This window comes from Hyalella azteca, unplaced genomic scaffold, assembly GCF_000764305.2.
Source record: "Hyalella azteca isolate HAZT.00-mixed unplaced genomic scaffold, Hazt_2.0.2 contig10411, whole genome shotgun sequence".
Classification (NCBI taxonomy): domain Eukaryota; kingdom Metazoa; phylum Arthropoda; class Malacostraca; order Amphipoda; family Hyalellidae; genus Hyalella; species Hyalella azteca.
In genome coordinates this window covers 83208-101574 of record NW_025940453.1, presented here as the reverse complement: position 1 = coordinate 101574, position 18367 = coordinate 83208, and the positions used below count along the sequence as shown (strand labels likewise).

At 40.3% G+C, this 18367-nt stretch overlaps 1 protein-coding gene and 1 long non-coding RNA gene across 5 annotated transcripts; both read right to left on the bottom strand.

The window, feature by feature from the left end:
* Positions 1-4601: 4601 nt before the first annotated feature.
* LOC125178515 lies at positions 4602-5623 on the bottom strand. Of its 2 annotated transcripts, none has more exons than XR_007156933.1 (2): positions 5289-5623; positions 4602-5241 (listed from the first exon to the last, which is right to left on the bottom strand). It is a non-coding gene; the product is annotated as an uncharacterized LOC125178515 (long non-coding RNA). The 2 variants fall into 2 exon arrangements; XR_007156934.1 differs by having other exon boundaries at positions 5341-5623.
* Position 5624: 1 nt separating this feature from the next.
* Positions 5625-15567, bottom strand: LOC108680561 (lysophospholipid acyltransferase 7). 3 transcript variants are annotated; one of them, XM_018169421.2, is made up of 10 exons: positions 15201-15567; positions 14001-14127; positions 13211-13347; positions 12258-12445; positions 11556-11710; positions 10867-11075; positions 10008-10187; positions 9548-9686; positions 8489-8677; positions 5625-7502 (listed from the first exon to the last, which is right to left on the bottom strand). In XM_018169421.2, the coding sequence occupies exons 1-10, from the start codon at positions 15410-15412 to the stop codon at positions 7389-7391; spliced, it is 1650 nt and encodes a 549-aa protein (XP_018024910.1). In that variant the 5' UTR covers positions 15413-15567; the 3' UTR covers positions 5625-7388. The 3 variants fall into 3 exon arrangements, with proteins under 3 accessions (XP_018024910.1, XP_018024914.1, XP_047738376.1); XM_018169425.2 differs by lacking the exons at positions 5625-7502; positions 8489-8677 and adding an exon at positions 8900-8971; XM_047882420.1 differs by lacking the exons at positions 5625-7502; positions 8489-8677 and adding an exon at positions 8900-8971 and having other exon boundaries at positions 10008-10181.
* Positions 15568-18367: the final 2800 nt, after the last annotated feature.

Sequence of the window (18367 nt, the reverse complement as noted above, 5' to 3'; positions counted from 1 at the left end):
ATAACAATCCATCGCAAAGATGGATTTTCTTTCCATTTTACAACCTGGAAGCTCATCTCCAGTTTCTCGCGAGGTTTCGAATGTCGCATCCACGTTAAGTTCGCTCCTCCGAATCATCTCTATACAAGCAGCAACTAAAAGTATGTTAGAATACAATGCAGGTTAAAAATATGTTAGGAAAAAAAGAGGTTAACAGTATCTTAGGATATAATACGCAACTTGTGGAAGTTATTAGTGAATGTGGCATCATCAAAACATAATTTTCTCAATGGCTCCAGGTGACGAGGTTAAGTAGATAAATAACTAGGGTCCACTTGTTGCTAACTACATAGTTTACGGACCACAATGGCAGTTTACTTGCTAGGATGAGACGTACGTGACAATAATGATGGAAGGACGCCTATGACTATACACGTCCAGAACGGAAAGAGCAGCAGATGCAGCGTGACTTGCGTTGTATTCGTCGTCGGCCGACAAGTTCACAACCACATGCACTACTCCTCTGTATCGAGACCGTTCGTTTACTCCAGTGGTTACCAATTGAAGCGGGCAGCATCGCCCCCCTGGGGGCGGTAAAAAGATCTGGGGGGGGGGCATGAGGAAGAAGAGTGCCGCAGTCCGAAGTCAGAGGTTCCAAAGTTTGTTTGACGATTTGTACACAACACGTGCAGCACATGACTCCCAACGATGTGTTTTTCCACCCAGATCAGGGCTTTTTGAGCCTCTCCTGGGTTTCTATTGTAAGTTTCTAAAATGTGTAAAATCTGGGTTTTTTGTGTGTCTGTGGAAGGCGCTATGTGACTATTATGTGTCTGTTGGGGGCGCTAGGAATTCACTGAGAAGCACGGGGGCACGCAGCCTGCAAAAGTTTGGGATCCTCTGGTTTATTCCATTTGCTAATTACACAAGAATATAAATATTAAGAAAATTCATCTTACTTGTTTGGAATATTAGTGAATTTTCCTTTTTGTTAACTTTTCTTAAACTGTACGATTCATGTATATATTTTCATATCACATCGAGTTTTTATTAAATGATCGTTTGCAAGCTAATATTCATCTCAATATTGCATGCGAGTGTTCATGAGTAATTGATTGTTGTGCAATTCATGTTTTTTATCGTAATTTTCATCTTTACTTTAGAAGTGTTCTAATGTTATATCTGACTTTTTCTGCTATATTTTCCTCCTGACTGCACACACTTGCCTTGTGTTTATTACTTGATAATTCTCGACCAGCTTAATGAAGCAAATTAAAATCAAAGTGTTATTACTTCGAGCAGATCATTTTTAGTCAATTATTGTGTGAATATCCTGAATTCTGGAACGCTACACTCAAAGAATAAGTGAGACTTCGTTAAAATATTGATGCACTTTGTGTCTAAACTGAATCATCTTTACTCAGTTTGGTCCGGCTAATGACCGTATCAGTGCTACGTCTGCTCTCTGCTTGTGATATGGGTAAAAAAATTGACACAATGTGACCCATTCATTTTCCTGAGTATTTACTGTCAATAAAAAGTTCTGTCGTCCTCCAGTATTTACCATGCTTGAACTATTATTTGTTCAACCATGTATTAGTTTAAAAATGTATTATTACCACTTAACAATGTATTATTACTTGAACGCATGCATGTATTTATGGGTAAAAATAGTTGACACTATTTTGACAATGTGACCCATTCATTTTTAGCGCATTTTCTCATTTATGGAAAAAATGCACTATTGTGCTCGCCATGTCCGTCTGTCTGTCCGTCCGTGACTTCAAGTTTTCGTCGACTAGAAAATGTGCTCTCTGTCACTCGCTGCAGTGAGTACTGAGTTATATTTTCCTGATTATTTACTGTCAATACAAAGTTCTGTCGTCCTCCAGGTTTCTGGAGCGAGCTGCTAGGTGTTGGTGAGCTGTACTACGAGCTCGGGGTGCAGATCGTGGAGTTGTGTGTCGCCACGACCCACCTTAACGGCGGACTGCTGCCCCTACACGACGCCCTTAGGAGGCTTAACGCCAGGGGCGCTCGCAAGACCAACCCCATAGCCGCGTCAGTAGCATAATGTTGTGTTAGTGTGTAATTTATCGTAATGTTATGCTAGTGTGTAATTTATCTTAATGTTGTGCTAGTGTGTAATTTATCTTAATGTTATGCTAGTGTGTAATTTAGCGTAATGTTGTGCTAGTGTCTAATTTATCTTAATGTTATGCTAGTGTGTAATTTAGCGTAATGTTGTGCTAGTGTGTAATTTATCTTAATGTTATGCTAGTGTGTAATTTAGCGTAATGTTGTGCTAGTGTGTAATTTATCTTAATGTTATGCTAGTGTGTAATTTAGCGTAATGTTGTGCTAGTGTGTAATTTATCTTAATGTTATGCTAGTGTGTAATTTAGCGTAATGTTGTGCTAGTGTGTAATTTATCTTAATGTTATGCTAGTGTGTAATTTAGCGTAATGTTGTGCTAGTGTGTAATTTATCTTAATGTTATGCTAGTGTGTAATTTAGCGTAATGTTGTGCTAGTGTGTAATTTATCTTAATGTTATGCTAGTGTGTAATTTAGCGTAATGTTGTGCTAGTGTGTAATTTATCTTAATGTTATGCTAGTGTGTAATTTAGCGTAATGTTGTGCTAGTGTGTAATTTATCTTAATGTTATGCTAGTGTGTAATTTAGCGTAATGTTGTGCTAGTGTGTAATTTATCTTAATGTTATGCTAGTGTGTAATTTAGCGTAATGTTGTGCTAGTGTGTAATTTATCTTAATGTTATGCTAGTGTGTAATTTAGCGTAATGTTGTGCTAGTGTGTAATTTATCTTAATGTTATGCTAGTGTGTAATTTAGCGTAATGTTGTGCTAGTGTGTAATTTATCTTAATGTTATGCTAGTGTGTAATTTAGCGTAATGTTGTGCTAGTGTGTAATTTATCTTAATGTTATGCTAGTGTGTAATTTAGCGTAATGTTGTGCTAGTGTGTAATTTATCTTAATGTTATGCTAGTGTGTAATTTAGCGTAATGTTGTGCTAGTGTGTAATTTATCTTAATGTTATGCTAGTGTGTAATTTAGCGTAATGTTGTGCTAGTGTGTAATTTATCTTAATGTTATGCTAGTGTGTAATTTAGCGTAATGTTGTGCTAGTGTGTNCAGTCAGACACCACGAGCTCAGCGGTGGGGCGCTCAGGAACAATCCCCCTAGGAGCGCGAAATCCCATAGGACTTCTGACGAGCACAGACACCCGTCAGAAGTCCCCCCTGAGCGCTTTTCGAAATGTTTCTGTAATCATATGTAGTTATAAATTATTTTTCAACCCTTGTCTGACTGTACTGATACGAATGTACTACCCTCGATACTAGGGTAATGTTGCGAAATTGTACAGACTGACGGGGGCTAAGAAGCAATGCAATATTATAGTTATTCTCTAATTGTATTTTCTGAATTCATAGCGGCTCCTGAAATTTATACCCTCGTTACTCTACGCAACTGGGCCTATACTTTCAAATAAAGTTAAGGGATCGTAAGTTCATCAGCCAATCATTGACGACCTTTCAAGCAAAATCCACCAATCATAGACAAGAAAATAGAGCGTAAGTACTTACGTTCACTTAGCGAGTTTTGAAAGTATGGCCCCTGGTGACGATAAGAAATCTTTTGGCGTGGCTGTTGCCATCTCCTCCATCACTTCATCTCCACCATTCACCTCATCCCATTTCCATCCCTCGCTTCATCCCATCTCTAACCCATGGTTGAACTATATAAGGTTGACCCACGAGGAATTCCGTCTTCCAGTTCAGCTTTCTTGTTACGTCACGTAGATCGAGAAACGTAAACAAACCCGTCACTCCCATGACAGATTGGTCGACTGGTTTGATCGCAATTCGGTGATTGGTTAATGCCCGTGACGTCACTGAGATCAGTGACGTCACGAGCCAACAATGAACTATATCCGCAAAACTGGGCTTCTGATGTGTCAACCTTATACTAGTTAAACAATGCTCAAACCTTCCCATCCTTCACCTCATCCCATCCCATCAACACCTCATGACATTGAACCTGACCTCATTACATGGGATGAAGTGCAGCAGAAATGGGATGAGATGATGAGGTGAGGGGCAAGGGATGGGGTGAGTGGTCGTCTCCATCCCTTTCCTTGCTCTGCAATTCATTCTGCTTGTTCTCTTCCTTCAGCCGAGATGAATGATTGTCATGTTAATTTAACCAAATCAAACGATAAATGAAGAACGGTCGAGGTGCAGGCTGGATATCTTGTGTAAATAATGGCATATTTATAGCAACCAATAGTATTACTGGTCGCAAAGCTGAGTATTCTGTGTGAATAGTGTAAGGTTAACAGCGGCTTATCACAATTTTTAACAAACCCTCTCACAATGCCGCTATTTTTACAGGTTTGTTCACCTATTCATAGTGTCTTTATACATTGTAACAACTCAGAAGTAAAGGATTCTATTAGCAGCACAATTTGCTCTCCTCTACGAAGTCGGAAATTCACAAGTCTGATTCCCAAGGCAGTGAAGTTCTCACAAGAAACTGTGACTGAGAAATACAAACCAGAGATAATACAATACGGATGGATGTAGGTAAAAAACGCTGCATTCACAACCTGTTAGTTTTTATTGAAAGGAACAACACGCACGGGACCTGGTCACTCAACACATTAGTAAGAACACACGAGATTTTGTGATAACAAATACACCGTAAGCCTATGACTCTGCCACATGGTCTTTTCACTTTTACATTATTTCCTGATTTTTTTCAATGTGTAACGTTCTCTTGCACCAGACGTTGTGACATTCTATTGTTACATAAAATAATTATCATTTATTAAAACTATAATTGTAAATAATAATACTAACGGCATTACTGGAGCCAATTTCCGGGAAAAGACAATTTAGGCAGAACATCTTCGCTGGTCTTATTATTTATCCATTATATCTCTTGACTGGCAGTGAATGAAGCAACAAATGATATAAATACGTAACCTCGCACTATAGTGCCTAGACATTCATAACCTCGCACTACAGTGCTAGACATTCATAACCTTGCACTGTAGTGCTAGACATTCATAACCTCGCACTACAGTGCTAGACATTCATAACCTCGCACTACAGTGCTAGACATTCATAACCTCGCACTACAGTGCTAGACATTCATAACCTCGCACTACAGTGCTAGACATTCATAACCTCGCACTACAGTGCTAGACATTCATAACCTCGCACTACAGTGCTAGACCTGTCTCTTATACACATCTAGATGTGTATAAGAGACAGGTGCTAGACATTCACCTCGCACTATAGTGCTAGACATTCACCTCGCACTATAGTGCTAGACATTCATAACCTCGCACTATAGTGCTAGACATTCATAACCTTGCACTACAGTGCTAGACATTCGTAACCTCGCACTATAGTGCTAGACATCCGTAAAGTGAGTAACACGTTAAGTGCGGAACGAACCACCGGTGTGTTGCAGTCTTTTTTTCTGGACAAATTCCGCTCGATTTTATTGCATTAGCCGGAAAAAATTATGATGGCGGACTCCCTCGTTAGATTATAGAAAGTATGAAAAAAGTGAAATTTAATTTTTGCACCGGAACCTACAAATTTACTAATAAATATTGAATAATAGGCCTTTTTTGTCCGCGGACTTTGCCGTTTTTAGGCCATCAGGCAACCGTGTTGGGTCGTGCCGAACTTAACGGTTAACCGACACGAAACAATACAATAACATGAGTATAGTATAGTATCTTCGGCATTGAAGAATAGGCCTAGATTCAATATGATAAGATCCGCTGAATCGCAGGTGAACAAGCATCAAGAGGTAATCTTAATGGCAGGACAGACGGCTTAAAATCTGTAACCTCAAACATATCAATAATAATCTTTATTTAATTAGATAATAATTTACCAGCTTAAATAAAATTTAGACTCGCAAACACAAAGGTAGGTGGAGCGAAGGCTTCCATTAACGATCAAAATGCGGCGGTAGTGACAAGAGTGGCTCCGGCAGCAGCGATGAAGCCACAAGGAAAACAAAAGCAAAATTAACACAAAAACTGACCAAAATATACACGAGCATCCATGTCATTAGACCTCCAATTGCATGACAGTAAATGGACGCTATATTCCATACGATGTTCCCATACGGGACTGTTGTTGTAATTGCCCATTCTGGTAGCGGCGACTAGGGATGGGGTGTTAGGTCAAGATTTTCGGTACAATTAGACCCGCAGGTAGTTCTACTAGCCTGCTGACCCGTCAGAACCATCGTTACATAACACCCTGGACAAGCAATGTACTCGTTCATCAACCAGAATTGGAATAATGACTGAGCTTCCCGAAAGAACTTTTTGTGCATTAAACTCAAACCCCCGAGAGTCGCTGGGAGGGAGAGACGGAGTCTCTCAGATTTAGCGCGAATAACAACAATATGATATTCAATTGAAGAAAGCATAAAGGCACGGCGAAATCAGCGAGGTGGCCAGGCGGTAAAGCACAGCAAAATTAGAGCAGTGTGTTGCGTGTTCGCGACCCGCAACAAGCTGTGAAAATTTTGCTTGGACAAGAATCAGCAACAGGTCTAATGGCTTAGCAATGCTGAGACAACTAGCATTATTTTAAATTTGGGAACGTTTCCATTAGCCCATTTGAAGAGGAAGTATTAAATGAGGCAGCAACAAACATAGCAATGTTCACCAGCAACGATCAAACACGTCAGCACAACCAACAACGAACCGAGATCATGTAAGTTATATTAGAAACTCTAAATTAAAACATTTCAATGAGTTCAGAAGTACAACGTCCACTGAGTTCAGCATTAAGTATGAGTTCACTGAATATATAATTTACCATTACCACTATGACTTACTCTGCGTAATTTCACCTAATTCAATGCCATACAACATCACCGCTATAGTCACCCTGCAATACTCCACCGGAGTCAATGCCATACATTTGCCTCAGTTATTCTTCAATAAACGTTGCCTGCAATTTTGCATAAACTCTCATGAACTTCACTCATAGTACTGTTTAAGAATAAGCAATACTTAGAAAGCACTAAGACTTTTCACTTTTGCTCTCCAAAAGTGAAGCTACATTTTATGTTACCATTTTCACACATGCTAAAAGTTTCTCCATGCTTACTTTTATATAACTTTTCAACCACGCCTCCATCACCCCGCTAAATTCATAAATCTACTACCAGTTAGCACAGGGACCGCAACTTCCTAGTTTTGGCAACTAGATGCATGTTTGCAAACAACGTTGTTTAAATTTCCTTCAGAGGATTTCTTCTGAGGATTTTCTCCATTAAAGGATTTTTTCATAGGATTTTCTTCAATAAAGGATTTTTCATAGGATTTTCTGCATTAAAGTATTTTTTCACAGGATTTTCTTAAGGTCCTCCTGCGGCTGCGGTTCATTGACGCGTTTCACACTCAGTCGCGTCTCGCTGCCGTACGCCGTCTTACGCGCCTTCTTCAGCTTGTCTTGCGCCTGCACAAATCAAATAAACATTATACATATGCACATATCAAATAAATATGTATATATTGAAACATTCACAGAATAGCAACACTCATTTCTGAAAAAAGAGTAAACAATAAAATGTCAACTAAACCTTTGAACCAAAAATCAAAATGTCGTGTTTCAAGCATGGTATACAGTAAACCTTTACACGAGGCCAGTAGCATGATAAATAGTGGCGGTTAGTACTTGTATACTATACTGGCCGCCACTACTGTCCCTGTGTACTGAAGTTGTACTGGCCGCCACTACTGTCTCTGTGTACAAAAGTTGTATTGGCCGCCACTACTGTCCCTGTGTACAAAAGTTGTACTGGCCGCCACTACTGTCCGTATGTACAAAAGTTGTACTGGCCGCCACTACTGTCCCTGTGTACAAAAGTTGTACTGGCCGCCACTACTGTCGCTGTGTACAAAAGTTGTGCAGACCGCCACTACTGTCCGTATGTACAAAAGTTGTACAGGCCGCCACTACTGTCCGTATGTACAAAAGTTGTACTGGCCGCCACTACTGTCCCTGTGTACAAAAGTTGTGCAGACCGCCACAACTTTATGAAGCGAGGCATCAAATGCCTCCAGTATCACTCAATAAATTATAAAATATGCAACCTTACTGATTAAAAGTAAAACATTGATTACTACTATAGAAACTGATAAAAATTAAAATTATAACTCAAGAAAATACAAGAAATCCCATTATTGCCAACCAAATTACACTGAATTTTAATTGTTATTTAATGAAATACATAAAATATTCATTATCAACTGATGAAGACCCTGGAAATTCACCTTCGCATGGACAAGGTTGCTAAACATCGTACGCAAAGGCAGTTCATCAACTTCGATGATTAGCGCTATGAACTGCCCAGGTGGAGTTTAGAGTCCCAAACTCATCAGCTCCCAACTTGCAGGCAACTAAAATTAGGTAATATCAACTCTTAACAAAATAAAACGCACTTTTCCCAGGACCAAGTTGATGAACTGCGCGAAGGCGTGCAGCACGAGGATGAGGCCGTGGCCAAGGTACCCGATGGAGCTCCAGTACTGCAGCGTGGGCTCCACCCGCAGCAGGAGGAATGCCATGCCCATGTACGCGAACCACTGCATCTTCAGGAACCATGTGAACCAGTCGTACACCGCCGCACCCTGCACATGATACATGGTGAACCACTGAGCTGGCGCCAGGGTCAGTAGAACCATTGCATCTTCAGGAACCATGTGAACCAGTCGTACACCGCCGCACCCTGCACATGATACTTGGTGAACCACTGAGCTGGCGCCAGGGTCAGTAGAACCATTGCATCTTCAGGAACCATGTGAACCAGTCGTACACCGCCGCACCCTGCACATGATACTTGGTGAACCACTGAGCTGGCGCCAGGGTCAGTAGAACCATTGCATCTTCAGGAACCATGTGAACCAGTCGTACACCGCCGCACCCTGCACATGGAACTTGGTGAACCACTGAGCTGGCGCCAGGGTCAGTATCAGTAACCCACGCCATTGTGCCCAGGGTCAGCAGCTGACGCCACAGCCCCCACAGCGCCAGCAGCTGACGCCACAGCCCCCACAGCGCCAGCAGCTGACGCCACAGCCCCCACAGCGCCAGCAGCTGACACCACAGCTCCCACAGTGCCAGCAGCTGACACCACAGCCCCCACAGTGCCAGCAGCTGACACCACAGCCCCACAGTGCCAGCAGCTGACACCACAGCCCCCACATAGCAGCTGACACCACAGCCCCACAGTGCCAGCAGCTGACACCACAGCCCCAGTGTCAGCAGCTGACGCCACAGCGCCAGCAGCTGACGCCACAGCCCACAGTGTATGTCCGAATTGTGGAATCGGCCCACACGACGTACAACATTTGTTCAACTGCCAGGCCAAGCCGACACAACTTTCAACACACGATCTTTGGACGCAGCCAATCGATGTGGCGCGCTTCATCGGCCTCGGAACGGACTAGTGGTTGACGTTGCTACAACAACAACAACAGCCCACAGTGTCAGCAGCTGACCGTTTGCCCGAGCCTCCTCCTGACGACGCGGGCGTAGTAGTCCTCGACCATGAGGATGAACGGCACCGTCAGCATGGAGAGGTAGTAGCCTGAGTGCATGCCGTGCCAGAATGCTGATGTCAGCATCGTCACCGCCTCCCTGCCGACATATGGCAACTAATTGGCAAATGACAACAACCTGTCAAATGGCAGCAACCAGTCAAATGACAGCAAACTGTCAAATGGCAGCAACCTGTCTAATGGCAGCAAACTGTCAAATGGCAAGAAGCCATTTCAAGTGCCATTGGTGCCTAAGTAAGGTGGCGACTCAAGTATCATCGGTCCATGACACCTAAGCAAAGTGGGTTATTTACGTATTATCAGTGCATGACGCCAATGAAATTGACGATTACCTTTGTTATTGATACATAACGCCCAAGAAAGGTGGCGATCCAAGTAACATTGAGAGCTCAGTTCTCACTTGACAGGCTTAGGAGCCTTCATCCTCCTGTAGACGTTGGTCGCCAGCCACCACTGCACAGTCATGTTCCAGCACCGCATACCCGCCCGCACAGTCGGGCTGAAGTCCGAGCCGTACTCGTCTATGTTGTGTACAGTCTCGTAGCTGTACATCTCGTTAGTACATTCCTCCTTGCTGTTGCTGGGGGAAGGCAGTACATTAGTATCGTTGTGTAGTCTCAATGGTACAGTCCCCTTGCTTGCTCATGCTCAGTTAGTACCAGTAGGCTATTCAACTACGTGGGTTGCATGAATTTTAAGTTTTGAAAGTCACATTTTTCCATGGCAGCCAAAAGATTCGATTTCTTTGGAAATCGTGAAATTATTTAGTTGATTAATTAAAGGTTCCGAGGTACACAAGACCAGCAACAGAAATGTCTGCAGCTCAACATAATGTCTGAGGAGGCACATTTATAACAGCCCTGTGGCTAGAGACACTTGACATTCATTTACAATAACCTCGCTGAGTTCTCGTGGTTTGTATAAAATAAAGTTTTCAACATTTGGAGCAAGCTTACACCACTTCAATGATATTACAAATGTTCCTAAGCTTCTATACCACATCTATTTTGTCAACAACAATCTCAACAATGTAGTTGGTATTCAATCATCATACTTTAATTGTATAACTAATGTTCTAAAGCTTTTGAACAATGTTCATAAACATTAAATCTTCCATTGCTTAACAATGTATAACGTATAACAATGTATAACATTGTTATACATTGTTAACTTTCATTTGCTTCCATTGTATAACAAAGTATAACATTGTTATACATTGTTAACTTTCATTTGCTTCCATTGTATAACAAAGTTCTCACCTATCAAGTGCCTTGAGGTCGGTGGGGCCCTTGCCAGGCCTAGGAAGACCTCGCTGGGGGTAGGCCCCAAGCCCCGCGGTGATGCACACACATTCACTGAGCACAAAGCCTGCGTACAGCCTCATACGGAACACGAAGAATACGGGCGTCATGTACAGCACACGGTAGCCCAGGCTGTACTCGCTGAAGATCTCAGGGCCTTCTGCAAACTGTATGTATATATTGTACAAACTGTACACAGTTATAGGTATATACATTGCAAACTGTAGGTACAAAGTTGTACATATATTGTGAACAGCCGGCAGTCTCAGTTTTAAATTTAACACTGACGGCTGACCAAGAATCTTAGGGAGGATGTTGGATTATGAGTTCAAATGTGCCTACTGGCAAGAATTACACAGCAAATAAATCACTTTCATCTACCCATCAATAACAAACTTTAAAAACTCATTTCAAGCTACCGAGGAGTAAAACTGAAAACGATCTCGAGAGTTAAATTTATAGGGCTACTAACAAAGCTCTTAACAGAGCTACTGAACAACAAACTTTAGGACGAGAATTTTGCAAGGGACCTTGAGAGGGGAGAAGTCAGGACAAGAAATTTATGAGGGACTTTAAGAGAAAAGAAGTAACTCAGGATGAGAATTTGAGAGGAATAAGTAACTTGAGACAAGAATTTTGAGAGGGACCTTGAGAGGGAAGAAGTGTCCGACTATGAAGAAGAGTGCAGCGTAGAGAGGGAGAGGTTGCAGCCGCTGCAGGCACCACCACAGGGGCTGTAAGTGGGGGCCTCCACTCCTGCCCTCCATCAGGTCACGGTACACGCTGTACTTGTAGTACGGCCCTGTACAATGTGAGAATAACCGTAGCAAGACATATATTATGATTGAGATTGTCTTTATAAAACTATATATATCATTGTCTTTGTAAAACCAAGCTCTTGTATACAGAAAATTGAGAAAAAAGTCATGAAATGCAGCTCTGATGCAGAGATACTCTAATGATACTACTATACTAGGCAACTCCTAGTAATGATACTGGTAGGATACAAGTACTGTTACAGAATCCTAACTAACAGGTGAACGTACCTGTCAGGATACCACAGTAGAAGAAAGAATAGTGGAACACACCTGTCAGGATACTGCAGTAGAAGAAAGAGTAGTGGAAGCTGTGGAACGTACCTGTCAGGATACCACAGTAGAAGAAAGAGTAGTGGAACGTACCTGTCAGGATACCACAGTAGAAGAAAGAGTAGTGGAACACACCTGTCAGGATACCGCAGTAGAAGAAAGAGTAGTGGAACGTACCTGTCAGGATACTGCAGTAGAAGAAAGAGTAGTGGAACGTACCTGTCAGGATACCGCAGTAGAAGAAAGAGTAGTGGAACGTACCTGTCAGGATACCGCAGTAGAAGAAAGAGTAATGGAACACGTCCAACACAGAAGGGCTGATGGCCTCGTACTTCTTGCGTAGGAGAAGCTCCTCGTGTTCTTCACTGGCAGACTTACAAGGTTTGCCTGGTACCTCCTCAGCCTCTGTTACTCTTCTCCTCACAGTTGATTCTCCAGAATCTGATTCTCTGAAAATCAAAGTATAAAGTCAGACTTCAAAGCACAGAGTGAGCCTTTATCAAGAGTAAATTGGACATTTTACTCAAGTTTTGCATGTGTGCAACTAGAAACTCAGTTGAAAGAAAATGAAATGTACAACACATGTGTAAACTGTAACATCACTGGACACTTTCATTTATTTTTGAGCTAAAATGAAATTTAATTTTCTTCTACAATACAGGGAGGCAGGCAAAAAATACCTACTGCACATGCACCAGAACCTCATGCAATCAGAAATGACTCCAATGTTCATGTCATCAAATTACATCAATATTTCTTGCAAATCATTATACAAGTCTTTGGATAAGGTTCATTTCAAGGCTTCATTATTACCTTGGTAAACCACTTCAAAGACAAAGGAATTTTATCCAGGGTTGCGAATATTACATTTTTTATTTAGAAAGATATTGGATCAAATTGTGTCAACATGAGAAAATTAATGGAAGCATGAAATCTTTGCACTGCTATTTAAATTTATAAAAATGCACCTACTGATAGCAACTTTAGTTAGTGAGGCTAACCAGTTACTCTCACTGTCATATTTATACTACAGGTATCCCAGAAAATTTTTAGAACCATTTGAACTACTAAATATCACTTATAACTATTAATATATGTATCATATGATCATATCATCTTTTTATGTATTCATATGAACTTTAGGAATTAGAAGGAATTGTAGCAAACTTGATTGCATCACTTTGCTACCTGGCAGTATATTCAACAACACTTACTTTGCTGGAAGATCTTCATTATTACCAGATATGGTCTTGGTCTTGTCAGCTTCAGTTGCCTTCAGGTTTTCTTCTGAGATTTTCAAGTCTCTGTCTAACTGCCAAGAGTCATGAACCTCAAAGCACACACCAACCAACTGCTCAGGGCAAATAGTGGCAAAAGATAATTTATTAGCAAGCAATTCATTTTCAATTCCCTGAATCCAGTTTAAATATGTTCTCAATGGTAGCCATAATATTTTACTTGTCTACTTATGAGGCTCACGCTCAATAAATAAAAGCCTGAAAAGTCTTCATTGCCACTATGGTTCAGGGACAACATGCACATGTTATTTTGATGAGAAAGAGCCTGGCATGTTGACATAGAATTTCTTTGCCAATTTCAACCAATTTTTGAACTTCAAGCTGGCAGAACATATATATTAGATTGGTATTTATGTGACATAGCCACTATGCTATATATATTTTACAATAGTGTACATACAATGTGAGACAGAAAATAATTTTTCTAATAACTACGAATTTGTAATGCTTTGCAACTGCAAAAATGGAAACTCTGCTTGGATTCATTAAGATGAAAAACAATACAAATGTTTTGCATAAAAAAAACTTTCCTTTAATTACCATGCATAAATATCAATAAGGGCATGCTAAAATAGGGTCAACATTCTTGGTAAACTATCACAAGAGTGTTTATTACAATGTCAGACAAAAAAATGGCACCTGAAAATTCAATATGAATAAGCTTTCAAATTAATTCAGTACATAATTTGACTTAGATTGTAGGCACCTTAAGAGTGATCATCATTTGTATAGCATTTGTGTGGCCAGGAGGAGATGGAAGTCCAAAGTAGCTCCCAAGCCGGAACAAGAAGAGGTATCCAAAACAGAACACCAGGCTGTAGATGTGGCACCATCTACAGTGATAAACAATACAAATAGTTAAAACTTGTATTTCAATTTCTAACATAGGTGCTTCATTCATGTGGTTGTTGATGAGGTCATGAGGATACAATTACAAATTTGATTCAGTAAATTAAAATATGCATTTAAAAACTAAGAGTTTGATATATTTCTTTCCTGATTAGCAAACAAAATGAGATATTTTCTATACCTAACTAACCTAAGCATGTAAGTTTGGAAATTAAGTTCTCTCCAAAGTCCAAAGCAACTAAATTTGTAGAGCCACAAGTTTATCAATTGTGTAGCAAAGATAAAAAAAAAATGATAAGCAATTAATGATTATCTAATTCAATATATGAATCAATAATCAAAATTATTGATAACAAATTGTTAGCTGCAGCCTGCAAACTTAGGACTTGTCAAGCAATGGTTTTACACTAAATTTTTTTAGTGTAATGCTGAAATTTTAATAAGGTAATAACAATATTTATTAATTATTTTATTTTTAAGTAGACAATTTAGCACATGAAATATTTTTCTTTTTACTAGTTTGGTACATATAATCATTATAAATCCAGACCAACAAATTAGGTAGACATGTCAAAGGGTTTAAAAGCCATAGGTTTCAAAATTTACGCCAAAATAAACCTGTTTGAATCAAATAAATTTTAAATAAAGTTAACAAAATATGTATCTTTCATTCTTTGTCTTAACATAACATAACATAGTGATGTCGGCTCTGAAGTGTAGGCCTGATGTGGCCTGTCGCCGATTCTTTTCCATTTCGTGCCTTGTTCATAGATCTAAACTCGTTTCGCGAGATAAGTCAAACCGGCATAGTAAGAAGTGAGAAAGTTGGGACCCGCAAACACTACGTGCGTCCTCGATCACTGCCAGAACTCAACTCCTTACTGTTGAGCCATCAAATTTTGGTAAGAGTTTCATTTTTCAGTTGAGCTCTCAGTCTCACTTAGACTACCTAGCTATCTAATAATTCAAAAATTAAATTATCTAACATTTCAAAAATGAAATAGGTACATTATAAAGTAGAGCAGTGATCAAAATAGAAAAGCCATAGTCTACTCACGCTTTATCAGCATATTTTATGATAAGCAGATTTGCAGCAGTAGAAAACAGAGGATGAAGCGAGTGGTAGCCAGAAACTGTGACAACCATAGCAAGACCAACACACGTTCCTACCCATCTTCGGTAAGAACCGCAAGGAAGCTGCGAAAATACCCTTCCGAAAAATATAGAAAACCCAAGTAGGGAAATGTATATCACGTCATCCCATTCCATGGTCAGGTTTTATTTGCCGCACTCATAAACTAGCAACCATTATTTCTTGCTACCAAAGTCCACAGAGTTGTGAGTATTGAGCACCCGCTCGCCCGCGGCCCCGATCTCATCGGCCTTTGGCTTTTGGCAACTAACCACTCTCCGTCTCCGCTAGCGCTACTGTCACCCCGCAGAACATGTTGTGCTCCGGAAATACTTTGGGAAAGGATGCAAGCCGAAATGATATGTTATGAATATCTTTAAGACGGTCAAATCGTTAATTAACGCAGCGAATAGTACATTAACTGATATCAGTAATATAAAATTCACATTTCACTATTTTTTTGCTCAAATCGAAAAAATTTGTTAATGATTTTCCATTACCAATGGATGCTATGACGAGTGAAATCGTAATAATATTTCATTCGGTTACCCTTATTACCACGTTTTTCTTGATTTCGTTTCGTGTCTGTCATCAAAAATTCAAACATTAATTTAGAGCACTTCTAAATATCCTAGTAAGTTCAAATTTGGCATGCATGTTTATTCTGCCTAACAATTCAAGATTTGATCATCAGAAATAATAATTTACAAATTTTTTGAAAAAAAAACACTAAAAATTCACGGTTTGAAATTGAGTTTTTTTTTTCGAACATACACACTTGCCAACCCTGGGGCTTGATTTGAATTGATAAAATTGCTAACTAAAAAGTAGAAAATAAATAAATGTAAAAAATATTTTTAAAAACCCCGTTTTTCTGGTTTTTATAAAACTGAAAATAGTGAAATAAAACAAATAAAAAAATTTAAATTTATAAACCACGTTTTCTTAACGGACAAAAAAGAAAAACATTTACTCTTACATATCATTACATAACATTTTACATAACTTAAATGTTATGTAAGAGTAAATGTTTTTCTTTTTTGTCCGTTAAGAAAACTTGGTTTTTTAAATTTTTTTCATTTGTTTTATTTCTCAATAGACCCAAACGGTTTGACGCAAGTCCCTTTCTCACTCAAGGGTTTGATCTCGTCACGGTGAAAAACGCTAGTAAATATTTTAGAAGGATTCGTTAATCGTTATAGAAAACTGATTACAGTTTAAATACACTCAATTATATAGTGACGAATGGAGCAATTAACGGAAAGTAAAGGTAGATCAGACAACCAAATGTTAGGAAATTTATTACCGCTTGCAGAACGTCATTTCGGCGGTACATCCGCGGCCTTCCGCCGTAGGTTGAAAATATATCTACGGGATTTATTCGCCCGAAATTGTGTGTTGCGTGTTGGCAAGTACACCGCTTTGCCAGGCACTCAAGTACTTCCTCAATCTAAGAAAAAGGTTTTCTAAAATCGCTCTGAATGTACGACTAAGTACTGAAACTACTTACCGCAAGTTGAGCACTCTTTTGTAGTGTATGCAATGGTTGCACTCGCTGGAGTTGGCGGAGAAGTTTGTGTTGTACGTGATATCTCTCGGTAACTTAACTGTATGTTTAGAACTGATCAATGAGAGTAGTATCAAAGGAAGGAATGCGCGATTACACTAAAAATATATATTACTGTAAGTAAAGGTTGGTTTGGTTATGAAATTGATTTGATATTTGCTAATGCTGCATCGTCATTGCAACAAGTTTCTAGTTTGAACATTAGAGCGAAATACCATTTAATGAGAAACTCGTTTTTTGTGAAGCAATAAAGCACCTCATTAGAAAACAGATGAAGCTCTAAAGAGTTCAAGTAGTTTCAAAATGCATTAATCCTGACTGGTTCACCATTAAAAATTTATTTATTTCATTTCCAACCCGAATGATTTGAATAAAATGTTTCTTAGTCCCCTACCAGCGCTAGACCATATAACGCTGCAGTAGTTTAGTCGCGAGTCACCAGCGTTGGTGTTGGTGCATGATTTGACATCAATTTAGTCACGAGTATAACACTCTTATCGAGGAATAGATCTTGTGCAAAAATAGTGAGTAGGTTTTCTTGAGGTTGAGAAAAAGTATGTACTACGCTCGAGAAAGAATTCCAAGCGAAAGAAATCTCTATTAAAATGACTTTTTTCGAATTACTTTACTCATATTAAACTAGTTTTTGCGGGATCATCAAAACATGCTCCAAAACGAGGGTTTGATTCCAATAATGACGATTATGATGGAAATGATGAGCGTTTTGATAGCAATAATGAAGGTTTTGATGGCAATAATGAAAGTTTTGAATGAAATGGGCCGCACTTTCCATATCGAACTTGCTCACGCAGCTAACCCGAGGTTTAATTATTCCAGGCAAGGTCCATTGATTGGTCAGCTGACGGGTGTCCGGAAGCTCCTGCCTCATGTCTTGCTGGACGGGCGTGGAGGGCGGTGTGTGGTCCATCTTCTGGAGTGTGCTGGAGCAGCGTGTACTCCAGTGGTCAGGAGTGTGCTGGAGCAGCGTGTACTCCAGTGCTCTGGAGCGTGCTGAAGCAGCGTGTACTCCAGTGGTCAGGAGTGTGCTGGAGCAGCGTGTACTCCAGTGCTATGGAGTGTGCTGGAGCAGCGTGTACTCAGGAGTGTGCTCAGGAGTGTGCTGGAGCAGCGTGTACTCCAGTGTGCTGGAGCAGCGTGTACTCAGGAGTGTGCTCAGGAGTGTGCTGGAGCAGCGTGTACTCCAGTGTGCTGGAGTGTCCTGGAGCAGCGTGTACTCCAGTGTGCTGGAGCAGCGTGTGCTCCAGTGCTCTGGAGTGTCCTGGAGCAGCGTGTGCTCCAGTGCTCAGGAGTGTGCTGGAGCAGCCTGTACTCCAGTGCTCTGTATTCCAAGCCGAAACTTTAGGGTATTCTATTGTGTACACTCCATTGCTCTGGTGTACACTCCATTGTACACTCCATTGCTCTGGTGTACACTCCATTGCTCTGGTGTACACTCCATTGCTCTGGTGTACACTCCATTGCTCTGGAGTGTCACTGATAACCAGCAAAAACATCGTCTGCCTCG